This window comes from Paramisgurnus dabryanus, chromosome 21 (genome assembly GCF_030506205.2).
Source record: "Paramisgurnus dabryanus chromosome 21, PD_genome_1.1, whole genome shotgun sequence".
Classification (NCBI taxonomy): Eukaryota; Metazoa; Chordata; class Actinopteri; order Cypriniformes; family Cobitidae; genus Paramisgurnus; species Paramisgurnus dabryanus.
This window is the reverse complement of record NC_133357.1, coordinates 2,279,923-2,305,113: the sequence shown is the minus strand read 5'-3', so window position 1 is coordinate 2,305,113 and position 25,191 is coordinate 2,279,923. Positions and strand designations below refer to the sequence as shown.

Here is a 25,191-nt window from a genome sequence, read left to right as displayed (position 1 = left end):
ACTTTAGATGTGGGCATCACAAATGTTTAATTATTATTTTGAACGTGCCATGTATAAATCAAATTTGAAGTTTACAAGATGAGATTGTGAATGATAACAAGAAGGATTCTGGTATAACATGTTCCTGCAGTTAGATACTTTTTAACTAATCTATTTTAAAGTTTAAGTCTCAAAACTGTTAGATGTCATTCCTAAGCTGTTTTATTAAATGCATACAAGGTTAAAAATACTGCTGGATATTGTTTACTAGATATGTCACAGAAATGCATACTGTAGTGTGCTTCACAATTAGTTTTTTTTATCTAAATTGTTAAGTTATTAAATGTTTTTGCACAAATGAACAGTCGACAACAATGAAAATGTGGCACTTTTATTTAAGACATTTGTAATTTCTTCATTTTAAGGCTGAATTGTACTTATTCACATAATTTCTCTACAGTTTGTGTAACGGTTCCTAATAAAGTAAAAAAAAAGCACCCAGGAATTTCTTGATGCTCATACTGGACAATTTACTTTTTATATATTTGAAATGAATGTAAAGAAACACCATGTTTGTTCAAATGTGTTTCCTGCTGTACACAGAAAAATAATGGTTTCAAAGCAAAACTCCATACTGGCTAGTGCACATTAGCATTCACAGTTAAACGGTACGTGACCACAGGCTTTCAAAACAGATGCAAACTGTTAGTTACATCACAGAGTACTTACCACACTCACAACCGTTCATCTCATACAACAGATGGCTTCCTTAACCTCACATTTTTCAAACATATGAATTAGCTTGCTAAATACATTCATACATTTCAAATCTGAATCAATAAGGTTTTGCTAGGACAGAGTGTCGTGTACCTTTCAAATCAAGAAGTTATAACAGATTTGTCCTTCAGGCAATGAAATATTGCTTGTTGATAGGTTTTATTAGATGCATGAATGAATGCATCCCGTTGCCCATATTGTATCTGAAATGGAAGATGTCAACTGTGACTAACTAGTAAGCCAGAAAACATTTTCTAACAGAAAAACACTTGCGATTCTAATAACCAACCACAAATAGATAAGCATTGCTTTGGGTTACATTCCTAGTCTAGTACACAGCAGGAACCTTGCAAGCAACATTGCATAATCTTTTAGTCACAAACCCACAAAGATCAATCAGTCATTTTCAGCTCTTCCAATAAGATTTATCATGATTCAGCTGTAAAAATCTTTCCATTAACTGGAAAAAATCCCAAGTGTTAATTGTTTTTGGATTGAGACTGGACATACTACTACATACTATTGACCCAAATAACAGCACAGGGTTGGGAAAGGACTGTTTTCCAACCTGTGGCAGTCAGATGGATGGAGTGTTTGGATACTTATATTTACGGTTTCTGTTTGGTCCTGCCAGTGGCACAGAAGTTACACATTTACTTTTATTCAAGTGTTAATAAACCACAAGAACATTAAATACACTTTTTTTTGCAAAAGCTCCATTTGTAGCAGGACTCTAAACTGTGCTGTTCTATAGTGCAGCGGTCCCAGACTACGTCCCTGGAGCACCCCCAAAAAACATTATTCAATGTCTCTCTTATCTGGCACACATTAAGAAGGTCTTCAAGTACTCTACTAATGAGACAAGGTACTAGTGAGGTGTTTAATCAGGGAGGCATCCAAAATACTGTTTAGAGTCATCCAGGAATAAAGTTAGGGAACACTGCTATAGCACAACAGGTTCATGTAAAGCTTTAAAAGGTTTGTAAAGAATGATTTAAAGTTCAACATCTTACAACGCATTTCAAAGCATAAATTCATAGATACCGGTACTTAATTTATTGCACTTCAACCCTTATTAAAAATTCAAGACGAGTGTTCCTTTCCAAGACTCTACTGATGTTTGACCTGCAATACCCAGTGGATAGTTTGCACCTCACCCTGTATCCATAACTCAACAAGAGGGGCACTGATGAGGGTCTACCTTTCCCAACCACAGCTATGCACTGTTTACCCAGCCCGACGTATGCTTAATAAAGGGGTGACTCTGTGAGAATGTTTCATTCCAGAAGAGGTGAACTGGCCAGTGTAGACAGCCCAGTTTAGATTATAACTAAAAGAAGAAGGGAGGTGGTCTAAATTCATCCCTGTATTTGACTCCCCCAACACTGCTATCTTTACTAGTTGAAAAACAATTGATGATTTGCTACCTTGAGATTTGGACAAATGGAAACTAGATATGTTCCTGGTACGGGCTTATGGTCTTAAATAACATCCAGGGAATGCTAGATGGTGAGCTTCGAGATCAGCCACAATACTTTTCTCAAGGAATTTATTCAAGATTGAAGAAGTCAAGGCTTTGCTCGTTCCATTTCAAGAGCAAAGCCTACAATAAATATGCAATGTAAACAATACCATAAATATCATTTGGGTGGCAAAGATTGAAGGAGGTGAAACATTCATGGCATCTGTCCGTTGATGAAGAATCCCGCTTCACTTATCAACATTAAGAAGGACAAAGGCACATAGTTGAAAATCAGTCATCAAGTCACAAAGCCAAAGAAATTACAGACAGTATTTTGTCAACTCTCATGGGTCGCAACAGTCATTCCAGCAGTAATTCGTTCACAGCGATGAATTTTGCCTCAAGGCAGTCAAGGTGACGCCACAGTCAAGGTCCTTCCCTTAGGAACCTCACTCCAGATCTAGACCCAAGAATGAAATATAAACCTCGAGACACATTCATGTGCAAATGAATGTGGTATCATTTCAATCAAGTTGTGCAAACCATCAACTTAACTTCAAGTATTCTGGCACAGAGTAGTTGAAAAGTAAGAAGTCCATTCGGTAAAGGTTAAAGAGCTTCTTCTGGTAAAATGGGCTGATGTTGTCAAAGAACTTTGCGGCCATGTCTCCCGTTGTCCTGGTGCTCTTGGAATTGGTCGGGAATTTGACCTCCCCATCCGCACCTGCTAGTTTCAGCACGTAGCGTGAATCCTGCGCGAGCGTTTCGTATTTTCCCACCATGTCATAATGGATGAGGCAAGGGTGGCAAAGCGAGTGAACCCTTTCCCAGTGTTCATTAAACGGTTCCTCTCTCTGAGTTTGTGGGTCTACTAAATAATACACAAATTCCTCAAACGAGACATCGTTACCTTTTTCCAAAGCCTCGGATTGGGGGTCAGCGCGATGCCTCCTGATGATTTTAGTTCCGTAACGTTTATGGAACGCCGTGTTGTAGCTACGAGTAAACTTGTTCCGATAGGCGGAGACGAGTCTCTCGAAGGGCTCACGCACAAAAATGAATTTCAGGTACGTCCGTAACCGCTTGTTGATCTCGGATGTGGAATACTCCGACAACGAACGCAGGTTGCCCGCTACGTGAGCCTCGTTGGCCGGAATGGCTAGTGGATCACGGTATCGGCCGTCGCCTGTTAACACCATCATTACACGTTTCCAGTTTGTGCATGCTACTTTAGGGACATAACAGTACAGTAATTTGTGTTTATCGTCCACTATGAGGTGGCGGAGGTCCTCCGGGCTGAGAACACGTCTTTTACGAGTGTAGGTTTGACAGGTTTCCTCCAAGAGTTCCCTTCGCTCCTGTATAGTGGCCTTAACTGCAGAGTAATCCAGCTGAAAGATTAAATGATATAATTAACCATAATATTTTCAAAACCAACTGGTCAACTAAATCAACTTGACATGTCCCATTAAATCTAACAGCATGCTATTATCACAGTTAAATTTATGAAATTGAAAAAGATGTAATGTACAGGTAGCCAAGAATCGGTTCTTCTTAGATTAGTTGATTCTTGTATTAGCCAAACATCGTGAACTACTCAGCTTGGGTTGACACTGAACAGGAAAAAAAAAAAAATCTTGTGTTTAACTCTTTCCCCGCCATTGACGAGATATCTCGTCAATTAAGAGAAAACGCTTCCCCGCCAATGACGAGATTTTCCGTCTTTCCGCAATACCGCTATTATTGCCCTTCCGCAACTTTTTAAAACCGGAAGTATTGCCCTATGGCAAGCTGCTGCATGTCCGTGTCTGTTTTAAAGATCGCTCTGAATGGGATCTCTATGAAAAGTCCGTCATAAAAATGGAATTATCTCTGCTTTTTGCTCAAAATATGGTGTTTTTGCAAAAACCTACCCATATTCAAAAGTTGATTGCAAAAGAACCACTAAAGGTAGGATGAAACATTTTTTTTTTGTTTGAAAGCAGAGGGTCTGTTCTTTCATTTGGTATATTGTATGTTTATATATTTAAAGAAGAACATTTTCTGGAAGGCATTAAACTTTGGTGAAAATCATGAAAAACGCTGGCGCTGGCTGGCAACTTTTTTTTTAAACGCTGGCGGTGAAAGAGTTAATTACAGTTCAGTGCATTACGTAATGTTATAAACAACAAAACTGCATAAACAAGAGTTTAGTGGATGCAACCACAAGCATGTTTTTCATAACTTTATGGTAACCAAATACCGTAACACATGCCGACAAACGTATCTAAGTGACATGTGACAGGGTAGTTGCTCTGTTTTCGGAAAGTCCGTGTGAAGACATGAGACACACAGATGTCTCACAGGATGATCCACAGATGGGTTTGATATCGACAAATAATAGATTAGACTTAGATAAGCTGCTTGTGCTTTAAAAGGAAGCGTCTGACTTTCAAAGAGAACTTTATAAGAATACTTCCCAAAAAGTACTTCATTAAAAGGATTTTTGTGTACATTACACTTATATTTAGTGTAGAATACTAATGTCAGTTACTTACGCACATAAGTGGCCAAAAGTAATGTCGAACTTTTATCAAATTCCATCTTTGTACTTTGTCGTGTGCGATTGGAGTATAAACTGAAGCTTAGCATTGGCAAAAGATTACACTCAACACGCATGCAAAGTTTATAAGGGCAGCCCAGGACATTGACTACCAAATATTACCAGAAAAGAGGATCAACAAATATTAATAACAGATAAAACTGTAGTCAACGTATGCGTATGCTTTATTAGCTATGAGTTTTTTGTTTCTTTATGCATTTTTTTTTATATATAAACATAAAACCCAGATTCCTCAATGTACAGTGGTATTCCTTTTTGCCAAAGTGTTTTATTTAATAAATACCTTTAGGAGTGGTTTCCCGGACAGGGTTTAGATTAATCCAGGACTAGGTCTTAGTTTAGTTATAGTAGGACATTTAATTTGTTTTTACAAATATACCTAACAAAAGAAAATTAATTACTGCCGTGCACCTTGCGACAAAACAATGGCACTGATATACGTATGTGGACAGCCAGGTCTTACGAGGTTAATCTGGAAAATCTGCTGGCAAATTTGTAATGCATTCGGTTTCATGTATGGTTGGTTTCATGTCTGTTAGTTTGTGAGCGTCTTTATGAAATGATGGTGTATGTCTAAGGTGTGTGAAGTGAGTCGCTGCAGGAATGCAAGGTTGTTATTTCAGTAATTCAACTTCCTCTGCAAGTTAAAATCTGTCCCTTCAATATCAGGAGCCCGAGGAATGCACAGGGTCCCGTTAACCCAACATCTACCAATACCAAAATAACCTTCAAACCTAGCCTTAACTGTTGCTCAAGGTTAATTTTGTCCATTTAGATACATACCTGATCATTTTCTTGTAGTGTTTGTAGAGGACTTCTTCCGGATTTAACAGAGAAACCGTTCTGACCCGAAAGTTGTTCGGAACCTACAACCACATCACAAAAGCAAAAGATGAGAAATGGCAAACAATTAAACCAAATGGAAACAGAAACAGTAAAACATATATACATACATACATACTGTACCCCCCAAAAAAATGACATCTATAGCAGTTATTAAATTGGATGATACCAAATATAGAAGTATAGTACAGTTTTTACACATTTGTGAGGGTTGCGTGACACAAATTTCGTCATCAACTGTATGCGTGCAATGTAAGCTGTCAACAGACCCATGGCCATCCAAAGCGCTTTACAAGTTGCCTCACTTTCACTCATTCACTCATTCATACACCGTCGGTACACATGGGAGTCAAAAAAACGATTTGCAAGGCTGTGCGTGCGACCGTGCATGCATTTGTTTGTGTACACGTAAAAAACCTATACTCCAGGATTAATTGTTGGCTGTTGGCTGATAAAACAGGCATAAAATTTACACTTATGGACCTGAGCCATATAGGCCAGAAAGTCAGAGACTGTGACACCCTTTTTGGATGGGTGTGCAACACCCCTGCCCTCACCTAGAAAACAGAGCTACGTAACAGCACGCTCAAAACACTTATGTCATCTTATCATACGCATATCATCTGACTTGAAACAACTCGCAAACGTAAACCACTTTCTTCGTTACTTTGAGGTTAAGAGGCTTCTGACCTCGTGTGTGAAGATCAAAGCACTCGGGTTCTGATCCATCACGTTATTGAGCTATAAAAGATAGAGCTGTTAATTCTGACCACATGGAGACATGTTTGGCTCAACCGGCCTTCTCCGACTACTGCACTTCCATAAAATTCCTGCATTTACATTCTCTATACACTGTAAAAAATAATATGCCCCATCTACTCAATAAAATTGTGGCAACAGATTACAAGCAATATCATTAATTACATTAAACAAATCAAAATTGATTTAGATTTACTCTATAAACTCCTTAATATTTACATATTCAAAAAGCCAAACTGCAATTTGCAATTAAAATTTTTATTAAAATTTAAACAAAAATATTGGGTATACTAGACAAAGATCTAGCACTATACAATAAAAAATATTATGCCATATCTACTCAATTAAAGTGTGGCAACAGATTACAAGCAATATCATTAATTAAATTCAACAAATAAAAATTGTGTTAGAATCACTCCATAAACTCTTTAATAGTAACCCATTCAAAAAGGTTAACTGCAATTTGCAATTAGAAATTAATTTAAATTTAAACAAAATATTGGGTATACAGGACAAAGACCTAGCACTATACAATAAATTCTATTCAATTATACTATTTTAATTTAACATCATCCATTAATATTTTTATTAGTAATGAGTATTATATCTGATTTCAGAATGACAGACAAAAATGAATCAATTCTTATTTTATTGCAGTCAAAAGAACAGGAAAGCATCTCATTTTAATGATGTATTTGTAACAGTGTAAACTTCAAAAAGTATTTTACAGTCTTTAAAGAAAACCGTCCACATTTCCCGACGAAAGGTTCCATGTTTGTGTTCTGTTACATTGATTCACACCCAGAAAATCAGACAGCAGTTTAGACTTACTGTACTGTAATCAGTTCATAAACTTTGAAAAATCCAGCTCCAAGAAAAGTTTCTGAAACACCTGAAAAGATGCCTGGGATACTGGAGATTCAATGCATAGATCCAAGGATAAAGCATGCCCTGTGAACACCTTTAAGGCCTCAATAACAATTCCAGCATCCTTTGGGCTTCCACTCCTAGAAAATCCATTCTTTACAATTACAGCCATCACAAGCTGCTCAAGTCCCGCCTCTTCATCTTTATCCTGCAACATTAAACAGCAAATATGTCTTAAAACCTTTATAAATGTATACAGCTTGAATATTGAAATAATCCACACATTAAACTTGTATATTAAAATGTTTTAAAGAAAACTGGAAGATATGTGCAATGGAGTTCATCTGAGTTTGTGGCTTATTAGGTATGTTTGAAATGTGCAATAATATTGAAAACTGATAAAAAAATTCTCATTAGAATCACAAATAATATCAATTTTTTTTTTAAAGATATATAATCTATATTTATAATTAGGGCAAATCTTTTCCCTACATTTTTTCTGTCACACGATAGGATACAGTCACATATTTATTTGTTAACCAAGTTACTCACATGTGTATATACACACACATACACTATATACACAATATAATTATGTACAATATATTTATTTAATAATATTCCTCACCTTTTGTTGTGAATAAAGTTCTCCCTCAGCAATGTTTCACGTTGCCTGCAGGAAGCTGCAGTACGTTACAGGCCTTCATGAACACACAATTTAGATAATAGGTCGCGAAATTAATAGTGAATGTTCAATTTACATTATGTAGAAAGCTTAAACATTTTAAAAAGACAACTTATACATTTAATATCTTACTCACCTTTTGTGGAATTAAATGAATAATGTTATATTTCCCCTCAGTAATGATACTGTACTCGCGGGAAAATTCAACACAGGGCGTCGCAATTGAGCACACAATTAATTTACAGCGAAGAATAGTTTTACATTACCAATTTATTCGAATACTTTGTGGATATAGTTAACACAAAACTAAATAAACCGAAAAATACCGCAGTAAAGTCACATTTATTTTTATAACACGAACCAAGCGAGAGAGCGAGCAGAATTTGTCATAATAGATAGATACATGATACATATCTATGAGAGTTAGTGATAAGAGAACCCACCCATTCAGAGAAACAGTATGATTGGTCAGTTTTTCTGTCACTCAAAATGAGTTGCATCTGGACCACCAATCGCAGCATGCGAATCGACGAATGCATCCTAGATATGCGACCTCCTGGGTCCTAAAGCTGAAGTTATGTCCAAAACCAGTTCATATTAATCCTTATTGTAATTAATATTTACAAATTACAAACAAATTATACAAAGAAACCCTGCTTATAGACTTATAAGACTTAAGATTGCCCGTTAAATTTACCCGAAATGAATTTTATCCACAGTTTAAACACTACATTGACGTCACAGCCAGCGGAGATTTTCAGCGACAATGGCCGAGGTGAGGCGACGTTGTCCGGTATATTTACGCGCGGAGCGCCGGATGATTATCTGGAGCTCCCATCGCCACAAAACTCGAAGGAAATGTTTAAATAGGCGATATCTTTATGAACCTACTGCAGATTCTTGTTTAAAAAACATACATTCTCGACTGAAATGCTTTCAAAACTTTGAATTTTGGCACAATAACAGAAATATTTCCTAAATCCGTCTGCTCAGCGCTCACGACCTGCAATACAACCCGGAATGGTTTTTGATTTAAAACAGCTGATTAATATTACGTTGGATTTATTCAGTATTCGCTACATGCGCAGATACACAATAAGAATAGCTAAATCCTTCACAAAAACAATACGTTGTTTTTATTCCAGTCATTTTTAAAGAATTTTAACACAAAAAAATAACAAACTACATGAAATTAATTTTATTAAATAAAGTTTACATATTCAATTTCATAAAATCTACAAGCCTGCAGAATGACTTTTTACAGTGTAGGTACACTGTGTTCTCTCCAGTCCAAGTAAGTTTCCCCCTTTACTCCCCTTCCCACCCAGCATACACACACATCTTCACCCCCCCTCGTTCCACACTGGGGCCCTCGCCGGCGAACGCAAGTGATTGGTTTTGCACATGTGCCAGCTAAGTCAAAGGGATCCTTTAACTTCAAGAGAGCGTGAGAGCACAGTCTAGGTGACTGGGACGGCGAAAGGAAAGCGAACGAGTGTGGTAAATGCACCAATGATCCAGTAAAACTAAGATAAGTAGGTGCTATGGATGCTATAAGAAACCATATGAGGGAAACAGATGAAATAGTGGAAAGAAGGAAACGGGGAGGGGGTTGAGTACATATACAGACCTAAATCTGTTGCACGAGCAGCACTGAGTACTTCCCCAGTCTTTATGTATGGTCGTTGTATATACATACATACATTTATATGACAGCTCATTCAGCTTAACGCATAAGAGTAGTTGATATGAAATACATCAGTGTTTCCGCTATATACATTCAACCGTGGCGGGCCGCCACGCCTAAAACATCCCCGCCACGCCTGCGGTTGTGGATAGAAGGGATACAGCAAACGAAATCTCGCCGGATGGGCACTGTTTTATCCTAATCCTTCACCCAAACCCAACTCTAAACACAACATTTCACAGGATTGTAGGATGTATGTGTATCTCATGTAGCCAGAGCCGCTGTTTTCATCCTAAAAATCCTACCTCCAAATCTAATCCTAAACTTTTTGCCATTTTCTGTATCCCTTCTAGACAAAACCCACAGCCGCAGCTCGCAAAATAAATTAAGCTATACCGAAATGTCCGCCCAGCAAGAAAGAAAAAAATTCCTTTCTGGATTCGCGTTGTTCACTCATTTATAAATGAATCTCCTAAAATATCATTATTTCCCCCATGGGTTTAGTTCATGCACAAATAGATTTAAATCAATGGATGATGATTAGGCTACGTCTCTGTTTTGAGAAATAATAATAAAATAAATAAGTCTACACGAAATATGTTATAATTATCAGATTGACAAAACGAATAAAAAAGTTTTGAGTTGCTGTTCTTTTTTTGTGATGCGCTGTTAAACCAAAGCAGCAGAAAGCACGTCATGTTTTTAATTATTTTAAATAAGCACAAGGTTTTCTCCTTATTGTGAGTTTACATAAATAAAAATACACAATTTACAGATTCGAATGTTATTTTACTTTTATCTGTCTGGCAATAAATTAAGGGTAATTTAAGTTGCAAGGTCATCAAGCGTATGCTGTTCAGGCTGTGCGCAGGGCTGCGAGAAAAGACATGATTAAACTTTCGATTTAACATATTACGAGTTTTTTGGACATTCATTTGTAATCACTGTACTCATATTATCAACTTATCTGGCCATTAGTTATTCAGTATAGGCTATAAGCGCAGCGCGCTGCTGACCGCTCAGCTGTCAGTCAATCTGTGCTTTAGATCGACACTCACAAAGTTTCACATTAAATGATAAGATATTTGTCCAAAAACAAAAGGCTAAATACTGAATACAACTCATATAGGACTGCAAGACATAAGTTGAATCTGTTTGGAAGGAAACTTATTCCCGTGGAAGAGAAGGACGTTGGTAATAAAAACTGGAGGCAGACGGTGAGACTGTTTCATCTGTTTTCAGACGAAACAACAGGGTCGGGGTACCCGCGGGTGAAACTTCTAATATTTGATGTAACGGGTGTAATAATATTAACGTGTTATATGCGTTGTAGATCCAGGTCGGGACTCAATATGCGAGAGTAAACTGCGGGTCTAACATCCAAGAACAGAATTCGACTCGATTCCGATAGGTAACAGATTTTAAATGTCCCCGTGCTTATTTGTGTTTAAGATCTGTCTGCGAAGGGCATAAAGGTTTCTATAACTGCGCGATTTGCGGTGTGACCGGGTCGGGGTCTTTATGTCAGACAGGCCGGGTGTGGAATAAAATTGCTGCCTGCTGATGTCGGATAAATGTTCTGTCAATCACAGCGGTGCGGATTATCAAACAGGACTGTGCGTGACTTTGCAACAGCAAACCCGAGCACGAACTTGCACACTACATTAAAACTACAATGAAAGATCCCTATGAAGCTATAAAACTTACGTATTTTTAAGAAAATACAGTTTAGATCAAACATAGAAAAGCAATATGCTATAAATATAAGGAAAAGTAAATGACAGCATGAAAATGATAAAAAATACATGTTAGTTTACTGTAGCCTATTTTCTACATTAAAAAAAAATAATGTACATTTATAATCATCATGGGCGCCCCCTGCCGCCACAGCTGGAAAAAATCCTAGAGGAAACACTGTACATGGGGCTGAGTGTTCACATGATATACTTCAAAAATCTTTAAACAGCATTATGATCATTCTTTTAATGTTTATTACATTCATGTATTTAGCAGATGCTTTGGTCTAAAGTGGCTTTATTAATATGCATGTTTTTTGGGGTTTAAACCCACAACTTTTGCACAGCTAATGCAATGCTCTACCAGTTGAGCTACAGGAATGCTTTGTTATGCATATCAATTGTATAGTCTCTTATTATTTATATACAAATAATATAGCACATGTTCCCAACGTAAAGGTATTGGTTTAGGGCTGCAACTAACGTTCATTTTCATAATCGTTTAATCTGGCGATCATTTTTCAATTAATCGACTTATCGGATAAAAACCAAACATTTACGCAATTAATTTTTTTCACTTGTTATAGCTAAATAAGGCACTAAATTAGTGTTTACATGTGTAGATGTGTACTTTTAACCGTGCAAAAGCCACACACTACTAGAGTAATATAATTTACTAATATAAATTATAATCTTCTTGATTTTGATATTTTTAGCATTATTTAAATAAAAAAAACAGTTTGTGCAGGGATAGTGATATACATGTGTTGTTACAGTAAATTAAACCTGGATACTTAGTTTGTGGTTTATACTATTTTTATGAAACCCAACAATAATTAAACAAATACCAACTCACTTATTTTAAAGGACATGATAACCTTTATTAACCAGCATTCGTTTGTGCTTTTGCTTCCATCATTGTCCTGTCAATGTTGCCAGATCCTCATAACAAAACCAGCCCAATGGCCATTCAAAATTAGTCCAAAAGCCTCCCAATGACTATTCACAGCCCAAGAACTACCAACAACGTATGAACCAAATCTTTCCACATCAACATCAACCTGCAGAAACCGTTTAAAAGTGTCCCAATTCAGAACGATGCCGAAAGGCAGAGCATCTGGCAATGCTGCCTTGCTTTTAACTCCTTCCCGCCAACGGGTTTTTTTTTTTTTAAGTTGCTAGCCAGCGACAGCATTTTTATGATTTTCACAAAAGTTTAATGCCTTCCAGAAAAATTTCTTCTTAAAATATATAAACATAATATTGTCAAAAAAAAAAAAAACAGACCCACTGCTTTCAAACAAGAACAAACAACACACACAAAAAAAACGTTTCATCCTACCTTCATTAGTTCTCTTTTTATCACCTCTCAAATATGGGTACGTTTCTCCAAAAACACCAAATTTTGAGCAAAAAGCTGAGATAATTACATTTTTGTGAAGAACTTTTGATAGATATCAGATTCAGAGCAATCCTCAAAACTTACACGGACATACTTTCTGTATATATATTATATCAATTAGTTGTTGGAGCACCTTTATTGATTTAAGCTGACATGACCACTGACCAGCAGTGTTTTGAAAATACCACAGTGCTTTGCCTCAACATATTAAACATGGATATAAAAAAGCATTTTATTGTTATAATAAACCTAAACAAAAGCACTTTAAATATATTTATTTTATATACGTTTTAAATCCCATAAAATTTTATAATATAGTATCTAATATATAGTATATCCTTCATAGCTATGTCTGGCTCTCTCTCAAGGCTTTTTCCTCCAAATAAAATTAGGGTTTTTCTCATTGGTTTTTTTTAACCCTTAGTGATTCAGCTTACATTGGCTTAACTAAGAACTCTGTTCTATAGACGGTTTCAGTAACGACATAAACAAGCAGCTTTCGTGGTCAACGCGTGACTTCCAGTTAACTCCGCTAAAAACAAAGTCCTTTTAAAGTAGTATTTATATAACAAGCAAAATAAACAACACGTAGATTACCTAGGAAACCAAAACATTTGTTATTTTCGATGAGGTATCTGCTCAAGAGTAGTTTAGCAACTAGTCAGACCATTAAACAAACAGAAACCGGAAGTAAAGTTCTGACCAGACGCGTAATCACGTCACCGCACATGTGTCTGATGAAACCGTCTATACTCCGCTCGCAGGACGGTTTAATTTTAGCCCCTGTACTATCCTCCTTTTGTTGTCCCCTGTTTTTTCCTGCTTTCATTAATGTAAAGCTGCTTTGAAACAATTAAACAATTGTGAAAGGCGCTATATAAATAAATCTCTTTAAAACAGAAGCGCAGTGTTATGAAATGTCAAAATCTGAGCCGAGCACAAGCATATCAGAGTTGCCATCAAAAAATTGACATCTTTTCGCAAGACACACTTAATAATCATCCCCAGATGAGAATCATTTTTAAGAGGAAGTCTTAAAGTGTGCGGAAGAGACGGTTATGAGCTGTCTTACCACAGAACATCGTGAATGAGAGCTCACTTCCTCTTATGTACGATCAGTTTGTTACAGGAACATAAACCGATGATTCCACAGAAAATTGAGCAAAAACTGAACTGATGAAATTAGACAAAATTAACAATGATTTCCTGAAAACAATACTAAGCTAGCATGTAGACAAAGAGCACTGAAGGACTTCCATAATGAGCAGGGCAACAATGAGACCCATTCTTAACCTTATTAGTATGCACTATGAGTGAGTTTCCTCAAGTCGACTGAGGCCGGGCGGGCGCCGGCAACAACAAAGATTGTTTGCTGGAATGCTCCACAGGCTTGCGGCCATTTATGCCGGGTCGAGAGGGTTTCACGAGGACATCACACAAATCAGCAGGTTTTAATCGAAAGTTCGCAAGGTGGCGAGGGGAGGAAGACCTCCTGCCGTCACACAGCTGATCGCTTACTAATCGAATTCTGCTTAGAGAGAGTCTTTGTTTAATGCTGTGGCATTTGAATTTTGGTTTACACACTAAATAAACTGATTTATTGACTGGCGGATGGTGTTCATAGCACTACGGTCTAAATATAATCAGGCTTTGATACACAAAACAACTTTGTGGATCATATATCTCTGGTGACATTTACCAGCTACCAGGAAATACTTTAAACGACAAATGGAAATATATGCATAAGAGCTCTTACTTCCTGATGGTATCATGTAGATAGATGTGTTAGGTGTTGTGAAACCTAACAGAATTAACAGATCAGTCCAAGGTGGAGTTAAATATCAAACAAATCAAATGTGCAATGTGCATAAAACTGTCATGACTCCACACATTTCTACACTTCAGAAAAAAAATGTACAAAAACTTTCACTGGGGCAGCCAGCAACTTTCCAAAAAGTACACCTTTGTACCTAAAGGGTACATATTAGTACCTCAAAGGTATGTATTAGGACCTTTCTAAAAGGATTGCACCAATGACCTTTCTTCTGACAATGAAGGAAAGTGATGTAATGACCAATAAATGGTAACCCATACTTGGAATGCTACCTTTGCATTTAACCCTGTGGTTAAGGTGCCTTGCCCAAGTGAGCCTCAGCTGGTTGTGAGACTCGAACCGGCAATTCTCGAGTTACAAGCCTGACTCTCTAACCATTAGGCCAATGTTTCCCAAACTTTTTCTGCCATGGCAGTTTTCATAAGTAAAAAAAAATCATACGGCACACCACTATCACAATAAGCATTAACAGAACTGCTCTCAGTACTCTCATTTAATGTGAAACTTGGCTGTAACTGCTTCGAGCAGTTTTTCGTGTTATTTTTCCACGGCACACCAAACAAACGGTTACGGCACACTAGTGTGGTCGCGGCACAGTGGTTGGGAAACACTGCATTATGCCCCAACTGCCCACAGTGTACAAGAAGCTTACGAAACAAAAAAACAATAAAACAACCCTATTATTTTATTTAAAAATAAAATAGCAAAGAAATTGTAAAACAATTTTCACCACATTATGCACACGTGATCACGTGGGGTTCGAATGTGATTCACACAAAAATGTCCCATAAACACACATTTCACATGTGTTTTTTCGGATGTGAAATTCATGTGGTTTTTCTGTAGTTAAATATAGGTTACTAAAATGCCAAAAAAACAACAACATTACAATAAAACCATGGTATACTTCTGTAAGAAAATAAGAAGTGAAAAGCTAAATGAGTTAAAAAGTCATCAACAAAAGTAGATGAACTGGGCTTCACCTCTCTGTTCATAATTAAATTAGTCCAAAGATTCTAGTTTTGACATTTTAATGTCCACCTGCCAGTAAACACTTTTGAACCTGGTGTGAGTCGAGAAATAGAGAGTTTTGTCTAGGTTTACAGGAATGTATCTGTATTCGGTTATATTATTCAGTTTACATTTTCGTCCTTTGGTGAAGGCTCATAAGACCTTCACCAAGGTACAAAAATGCGAATTTCACATTTTTTACAAAAACCTTTTACAAAGAGGTTCTAAAGTGTTCTGGGGACAGAAAGTAATAGGTAATTTCATCAAGCGTTTATTTGTCTTTTTTAAGAAAACTTGGAACCAGTGTTTGTCTTAACACACCATAAAGCAAAATCCATTATAGAATGAGGAATGTGCTTCATCAGAGATTTGGATAAAGTTACATTCACTCACAGTGGCACAGCGTGTGGTACTACACAGTCCTCCATTCATAACATGAACTTTACTTTCATAACTATACATGATATTTTAAAAGGAGAGAGAGAGAGGAGAGAGAGAGAGAGAGAGAGAGAGAGAGAGAGAGAGAGAGAGAGACTGGAAAAAATGAGAATCTAAAAATAGTTTTAATTTCCCTTTCATTTTCCTTAAAGAGTAACTATGGTCTAATTCATGATTTTACACTTCCTTTGGTGTAAACAAAGTAAGTGATGACGTGAGTTATCGTTTCCAACATAAATCTCTTTTCTTGGACTACAACAAACACACGGATTGTAGGCAACAGTTTACTTCCTGGTCCTGTTAAGACCGACGTAGATAAGACCGACATTATCATAATTCCTCCCACAGCCTGTAAGTTATCTCCTGTCAGCATTACATTGTGAGCGAATCCTTCAAACATGGTAAGGAGCGTCACATTTCCGGCTGACGTCAGAGGTATTCAGACCAATCACAACGTACAGATTAGCTAGCCAATCAGGGATACAGAGCTTTTCAGATCCATGAGTTTAGTACAAAATCAGGGTTAGGGTTAGGTTAGGGTTAGGTGTTTGAGGAAAGCAGTATATCCAGAGCTACAAAAATGTACGGTTTGTGGAAAATAATGTGTTTCTTAAACCATAAACCACGCAAACACATTATATTATACCAAATATACAAAATAACATTGTTTTTAGCAATTAAATAAGCACTTTAAAACAAAGCAATAGTAAAATAAGTATTTTAAAAACCCATAAATATGGTCAATTTTAACACAGTATGCATAAAGCAAACTACTTGTATTTGCATAATACAGACAGACTGTCGCAACAAATGTGGCCAGTATTAATGCACTGTTTGCGCATCCGTGAAAGCAAAGTACAATGAACGCGCGATTTTAATTAGGAATGAGATTGTGTGGGTGTTTGAATCGGGATCATGGTCATTATTTCGATAAATCATGCAGCTAGTTGATAATGATAAAAGGTGTAGAAAGACTAACCTTGTCTCCCTTTCTTATCAGAGACTCCCTGACTAACATACTAGCTGACTTTTTATACCAAATCCCAAAATTCTAAAGTATGGAGATTTAACCATATTTAATAAAAAAATGTCCCTTTGTCAGTGCCAAAGAGTTAAACCAAACCTCAAAACCAAAAAGGAGGAACAAACTTGTGATGCTCAAGCATTGCTTAATCAGGAAGTTGTCAATATCTGATAGTTTTGCAATCACACAATCTTATCAAGTCATCTAGTATGATCAACATTAAAATACAGCTGCATTTAAGTTAGTCTTAGATGTCTGAAAGATGCTGCCCAATGACCAAGCATTTCACTGGCAAGATAAATCAAAACATCTTGTGTACAGTTCCTCGAGAAAACATAAAACAGGTCTGTCATGAAACTTGGCCCTTTAGAGCGGAGCAACTTTATAGGCGGTGGTGTAATGGTTGGACAAAACTAGCACTGCTGATGACGCTATAACCACACTTATTTGCCTGGAGGGCCGAATGACGAAGTGCTTCAGGACTGCGGGACGTTAACGTATTTGTGCAAGAGCATTTGTATTATGGTTGGCAACATTAAGGAGACATTAACCTATTCCACCTAGTGCATTATCGTGTTTCACTAAAGTCTTAGACTGTAGCAGCTTGGGTGGTTTTACTCAAAATCAACAAGGTTAATAGAAGAAACCTGCACTATCAATCACCAGATTATACAACAACTCGAGGATAAATGAGTAGAAAACACGTAAATTATTTTGGTTTACAATTGAGCAAAAAATGTTGGCCGCATTACTACAAAAATTCAACTTAGTTCCACTTTGAACTTGGCAGTGCATAGCGTCACTAATACTTCAATGTTTAAAGACAGTTTTGCTTTTGTGTCTCTGTTTTTTGCAAGCGATAATTGCCCTGATTGTCAGTGAACTACAGCTTTGTGTAGTAAATGCCGCTCTATCTGAAAGCAGGTGATGGCGATGTACTACTAATCAAGGAACTGTCTTTACTGACGAGATACACATGACAATCACATGCAATTTATCGTGCAGTCCTAAGGTGTAATAAGTGTTTTTTAGCGACTTCTAGTGGCGAGGTTGCAAATTGCAACTAACCTCAATTTCAAAACGCAAAGAGAAGCTACGGTAGCTGCCACAGGACAAACTTTTCATCGTCTGATGGATTTAAAAGTACACACCCAAAAACGGCACATTTTCGCTCACACCTACAAAGTGGCAATTTTAACGTGCTATAATAAATTATCCATGTGGTATTTTTTACATACATACTTTGGGGACACCAAAGACTTATTTGACATCTTAAAAAGTCGAAATGTCCCCTTTAAGTACGCATGAGTGTGTGCCGTTTCCTTACGGTGATATTTACATTTATGCAACAAACTAAAGTACGTTTCAAAGTGCATTCTTCTTTCAAATGGTCAATAAGTGGGTTCCCCGGAGATCGAACCCATTAACTTTGCTTTCTAGCGATGCTCACGACCAAATGAGCTATAGGCAAATATTATCGCTCCTTTCATAAACCAAGATCTACTAAATGAAGTCAGAATAGATGCATTGAGACCTGGACAGGCTGTAAATTCTCTAGTTAGAGATTAAATATTTAGTCTCGGCCGAACCATTATGTGACTATCAAAACCGAGAATGCCTCCTATAGTTGAATACACAATTTTATCAGAGAAACTGTAAGGGACTTCAGTAAAACTACGCCTAACTGGTGTGATTAAGCAGCCTGTCAGTGTCAAATTATACAACAAGAGAAGTGTTACGTATGGCAAGCCCTACTGATGGTGTTAAGACAAGAAATGACACTCTCTGTACTGCACATTCAGCAAACACATTAATATCGTTTTTTTAAAAGAGAACATAAATGTCCCAGTATGCCGTCGCAAATAACACTGGGAGAGTTAAACAGCAATAAAATGTAGATAAGCATTCAATAGTACAAAGCCATTTTACTGTTTACATTCATGCATTTGTCGCTTTTATCCAAAGTGATTTACAGCGCAGTTGTGTGATGTGCATTGGTTTCTTTGTGTTTTATTTAATCAAACCTGCAATCTTGGTGTTGCAAGCGCCATGCTCCAACAGCTGACATTGTTGGATTCTTACAAAATCATTTAAAACTGACCACAGTTCTGTTTAGTCAACAGATGTGACTCAAATGGATCTGAGGACTAAGGAAAAACCCTTATTTACTGTAAATGTTTAAAGGACTTTTGACAGCTCACCCACGATCCTGTTGCTAATCTGATCTCTGCTCTCACTGATGTTATGCCTTTTTACGGAAAAACCTCTACAAGTTTATTGTCTGTGTTATCGCCAACCCCCTTCAAGTTTGTTTTGATGCTGACGTTAGGTGAACAGAGGCACGTCAGCAGAATGGAAGGGGACAACGTATCTAAACATCTGTCCTATGGTGAAGTTGATTACAAACACCTGAAAAAGCTAAATATGCATGTAAAAATATCTAAAAATTCTTAAATTAAGATGCTTTTTCTTGATAAAAAAGTTTTTAGACCAAAAATATCACATTTAAGTGATTTTGTTCATAAAACAACAGCAAATTTTTGCTTGTTTTATGCACAAAATCATTTTTTGCAGTGTATATTCCTACATAAACAGGTAAGCAATTTAGGGATGCACCGATAAATCAGCTGATGATGCTTGCTATGGTTCAAATGCTATTTCAGTTGGCTAATTCGTATCAATTCATACGACCACATTCATAAGTTTTGGTACATTTTGCCTTGACCCCTGTGAAGTTGGGGTTAGGGGTTTGGTTTGGTTTTGTTGTTGTTTATTTAATGAGAATCTAGGGATGCGCGACAATTTGCATGCGATAGTTATTGCGCATCTCGTCAGCGAAGCCGGTTCCTTGATTAGTAGTAAATGGCCATCACCTGCTTTCAGATGGAGCGGCATTTACTACACAAAGCCGTAGTTTAGTGACAAGCTGAGCATAGATTATCGCAGGGCCTATTATAAGTTAACTACGGCTTTGTGCAGTAAATCCATCTGAAAGCAGGTGATGGCAATTTATTACTAATTAAAGAACCGGCATTACTGACTAGATGCACAATGACTATCGCATGCAACTTATCGCGCATCCCTATAAGAATAGTACAATTTTGCATTATTAACTTTCCTATGAATTGATAAAAATTTGTCGATTCGTAAAATATGTACGATTTCCCGTGAGATCAGGCTGTATGTTTCTCAAAGAATTACGCTGAAATGCCACTACTTAAAAAATCTAGAGGGCGCTCTCGTGCAGAAACTAAATATGGGCCGCAGAAGAAGAACCATTTCAAATGCATGTTATAAACGACTCAAACTAAAAATGATTTCAGATCGATAAGGACTAGGGCTGCACGATTTGGGTAATTTTTCCCATTGCGGTTATTGATGCTAAAATTGCGATGTGCAATTGCGATTATACTAAATGGTATCATGAGTCAACTTGATGGGTTTTAAGAAAAATCCACACACAGTTTAGCTAAAATTTGTATTTGTAAAACTAGAAATGTTTTCGTATTGCCACGTGATGTAGCAACTGCTCATTGTCAGTAATCCTAAATCCAAAATACCGCCATACAACAGACAGAGGTTTTTTTAGCTACCAGATCACTGTCAACCTCCTCTGCATCCATCTTCGCTCTGGTATAAGTGACGACGCACCCCACACACGTGCATGCCACACGTGCACTGCCTTTTTTGTTCCTTTTTCTTTCTTTTTTTAAACAGCAAGGAAAATCATCAAACTGTTATCAGAAAGTTTGTGTTAACAAGTCCACACATTTATTTATTAAATATAATTCCAACATTTTGCTGTCATATAATTGCACAGGCTGACATCGCGATTGCGATTGCGATGCGATTAATTGTGCAGCACTAATAAGGACTCACTGATCAAAAGCCATAGTACATGAAATAGTTGTGCATAATACCGGCTGTCTTCAGAATAGTTATCGGCCAGGTATTATTAGTGTATATCTGCATTTTTCATCGCATCCCTAGAGTCATTTTCAAGGCAATTCGTCATTAAAGCTGCAAGCATGTGTTTCTATAGCTCAGTAGTACAGCATTGCGTTCATAGTGCGAGTTATCTCGTTAATAAAGAGAGAATGCTTCCCTGCCAATGACGATTTTTTCTACAATCCATATTTTTGCTATTATCCACTAGGTGGCGCTCTTACCCGAATTCACGGTTTCAAAAACAGTAAAAACTCTCTGTATGTTTTGATCATCATTCTGAATCTGATCTCTAATGCCGGGTACACACCAAAAGATCTTTTAGATCTTGTAAGATTTTCTAAATGTGATAGGGAACAAACAATCCTAGATTTAACTGTTTTGCACCTATAGTGTGTGGTGTGACATGATGTATCAAAGACAGCACACCACACACGAAGAGATTTCCAACCAGAGTCTTGACTGTGAACATAGGAAATCTTGCAAAATCTCACGAGACTTCCGAATAAACATGGCGGACGATATGCAGGAAGAAATTTCAATGATAGTGTTTGTAATACTTTTTACAGAAAATTCAAGGAAAAACAAGAAAATGGTTCGGGTGAAGTCGTGGAGACAGCGGGAACATGGTCTGTACAAGTTCACTTTGCATCAACTTCACTTCTACTGCGCAATTACTGCTTCCATCATCTCGCTTTCTGATCGGATATTATTTGATTTCACGTGATAATCTCAAGAGCATGCGCGCGTTTATCCTCGGGGTTCCCCCACACATCAGGATTTCTGATCGTAAATATTAAACATGTTTAATATTTACGATTCGTGATCGGGGCGGCTCCGACGTTCTTCTGATCAGGTTTGAGATAATCGGGACATAGCTAGGATTGTCGGAAGGGGGAAAATCGGCCCAAAATCAGCCTATTTATCTTTTGGTGTATACCAAGCATAACAAAAGTCCTTTACAAAAACGCAATTATCTCAAGTTTTTGCTCAAAATTTTGTATTTTTAAAGAAACCACATTTGAGAGTATATCAAATATATCAATATATCAAATGAAAGAACAGACCCTTTGCTTTCAAACAAAACATTTGTTTTCTTTGAAAGCAAAGGGTCTGTTCTTTCATTTGATATATTGTGTGTTTATATATTTAAAGAAAAAGTTAACTGGAAGTCATTGAACTTTTGTGAAAATCACAGAAACAGCTTTTTTACTGGCAGGGAAAGAGTTCTTAGTAACTCTGTCCGAATTTGTAACTGGTATTGTATATATCTGAACTTCCTGTATGTCTAATTGACAGTATACATGAGACATCTGCGAAGTGTGACCCTGTGACCACTGAAGATCTGAGTGTACTTAAGTGCATGCGTTCATGCAACCAGTGAGAAATTAGGTGAAAATGTGATAAAGTTTTCATCCTATAATGCTCACACCATAACCCTTACTCCAACTTAAAATCAAACTGGGTAAGATCCATCAGCATTTCAGTTTTGCTTAACGTACAAGTTAAAATATTTATAAACACCTGATCGAGAGAGACAAATGAAGGACCACGTGATGCTGTTAAGCTATTCGCCTCTGGCTGCATGACTTTCCGGGTCATATCCTGAACTCATTTTGAGCAGTATGTACCGTAAAGCTCCTGTACTCTATAATAACAAGTCTAGGCAAGAATAAGTTGGCCAGATGCGTCAGAGGATGCGTACTAGGGAGTTAATTTGTAAATCTAGACAGGTCTTGGCTCACCAAAACTCTTTGTATCCCCTAAACCTGGCTGCAGTGTACGAAAACTGATGCTTTGTTGTGTAAATAATGAAATAAGGAGATTAGCAATCAGGCCAATGTCCTCATATAGATATTCATGCAATGGCTCTACACGTGACTTTGTGTTTTAGAGCATACACAGGTGGTTTTCATAGACAGATTTATCCCATATGCCTTCAAAAATGTAAATAATACCTGGGTCAAACATCTGACTTGGTCATATAAAGCCTGTAAGCGACTGACCTCCATCTCTAATCTCATACCCCCATCTTACAGTAACCTCCAACAAGGTAAGGCATTCGTGGGCATCAGGGGTAAGGTTGAATACCCCAGAGTCTCTCCGGGGGGTTTTCCAAACATTCCAAGGCAGTTTTTCCTCACTCTCTGCTTTGTTCCCAGTGGGTTTGAACAGTCTTTTATTGTTCACTTGCTGCTCTAAACAGACTTACATCCACACGTGGACTCTGAGGACAGACTGCTGTCTTTTTCGTTTGTAGTGGAGAGGAACGTGGCATGAATGTTTGCATTGAACCATGCTGCTAAACTTTACGTATAGTTAACCTTGTCAAATGGTAATGATGTAAGCATCGAAGATGATTAGGAGCATCAAAGTTGGATTTCGACATGGTCTTAGTCAATAATATGAAAGATATCAGGGTTATATTTTCACAGAATGATCTTTAGATTTTGTAAAATGATTTTTATATTTTAGATGGGTTTTACAGGAAGGATCACAAATACTGTTTACCAAAAACCCCAAAACTGTGACAGCGCTGTTCTGACAGACAGCAGTGACAAAATGGAAAGATATTGCAAATAATAAAGCCCAGCTGAATCAGCAAGAGTCCAACTCAATGTCTCCTTAATGGTCCATACTTACGGTCCCTGGATATTTAGGATGTCTAGACCTGGGAGGAGCCACAGGGAGAACGCTTGCATCTTTCAGTTAAGTTACAAAAACCCAGTACGTGTCGTCATGAATTTAGGATGTGGTAACTTACGTTACAAAAATAACTGATTTGTATCTTAACAGTCCTGATGTGAAACAGGTCAGCTAACTACTTATATCTGATTCTTTTTTTATCTTGAAAACTAGATGACAGAATCAAATATTAAACACACTGAATATTAAGCAATGCAAATATCACCAGAGATCAAAATGGGAATACAAAAAAAAACTCTTACAAAATGAACCAAGGGTTTGATGATAGCAAAAGTAGTTACTAGGCTACTATATTTTTTGGTGTAGCCCATCTCCTACAATTAGTTAAAAATTAGCTAAACTGTGGCTGCTGTAGCAAAAACATTTAGTAAACATTGTGTAATTATCTGTATTTTTATTTTATTTGTAAGTTAGTAAAACCATGGTTAATTTTCGTAAGGGAAAGATCACGACTTTACATTCCGGTATAGAGATGAATGTAAACCAGACTCTTAATGTAAACCAGACTCTTTTAATGTAAACCAAACTCTTAATGTAAACCAGACTTAATTTTAAAAGAGACTCACCTGATCTCGTGCTGTTTTGGAAGTATAAAATAAGGATGAAAAACGACCCGACGCATGTCGCCAAAAACACCCGACCCACTTTCGGCTTAAACATTCTGATATAAATGCCCGACTCTCGCCCGGCGAGGGAAGTCGGTCGGAAAGGGACTGAACAATCCTGAGAGCGTCTTTATTATAAGTTCCTCATTTTAACAGAAATCCACGAACCCTTGACGAGAAACTCTCAGCTGTGTGTTTTATCCGATACGCTGTTGCGCCCGTAGCAACCCGCTGGATCAGAGAATAGCCCGCTTGTCTCGAGGTTGTGTGTTACGAGCCTTTCAAAAAACTTTAAAGGTTGCTGCTCTGTTTCAGCGAGTCCACGCGTACAGTAGCCTATGCATTATTCCCATTGAACGTCTGTGACTTCTATCCGGTGCGTCACATGTTGTCGTTGTCTTGTCAGCAACGCTAAACTTCCCCTAAACATGGAGGGCACGGTTTCAAAGTTTTTGCCTATGACGTCACGCCCACTGGCATATAGCAGGCCACGCGGAAGGGGGGACGTGATTCTGACGTAACGTAAAACTGTAATCGTAAAACAGTATGAGAGAATATTGTATTTATTGTACTGTATGATCAATTCACTTTTCAGACTGAAATAGATGAATAATTCACTCCAAAAATAAAAACAAAAGTAAAAAAAGTTTAACTATTTAAAAGCCTCAAACCACTTATAATCGCTGTTTTAATCTTGCACATTTATTTATACGTCTATATTTAAAGGTATGATAGATTTTAAAGCGCTTTGGTAAAAACAACGTACTTTTAGTGCCATCTGGTGGTAAACGTCGGAAAATTCACACATAGACTGCAAAAACGCTTTTTA

The 25,191-nt window shown here is 37.2% G+C and overlaps 1 protein-coding gene across 1 annotated transcript; it reads right to left on the bottom strand.

The window, feature by feature from the left end:
- Nucleotides 1–354: 354 nt before the first annotated feature.
- On the bottom strand, nucleotides 355–24,797 carry LOC135775287 (carbohydrate sulfotransferase 11). Its single transcript, XM_065285364.2, has 3 exons — nucleotides 24,324–24,797; nucleotides 5,604–5,686; nucleotides 355–3,609 (listed from the first exon to the last, which is right to left on the bottom strand). The coding sequence occupies exons 1-3, from the start codon at nucleotides 24,415–24,417 to the stop codon at nucleotides 2,764–2,766; spliced, it is 1,023 nt and encodes a 340-aa protein (XP_065141436.1). The 5' UTR covers nucleotides 24,418–24,797; the 3' UTR covers nucleotides 355–2,763.
- Between the last annotated feature and the right edge of the window lie 394 nt (nucleotides 24,798–25,191).

Coding starts and splice junctions, on each gene's coding strand:
- LOC135775287 (XM_065285364.2), bottom strand. CDS start 24,417: ATGTTTAAGCCGAAAGTGGGTCGGGTGTTTTTGGCGACATGCGTCGGG. Junction 5,687..24,323: donor CCAAAACAGCACGAGATCAG/GTGAGTCTCTTT, acceptor ATGTGGTTGTAG/GTTCCGAACAACTTTCGGGT. Junction 3,610..5,603: donor CACTACAAGAAAATGATCAG/GTATGTATCTAA, acceptor TTAATCTTTCAG/CTGGATTACTCTGCAGTTAA.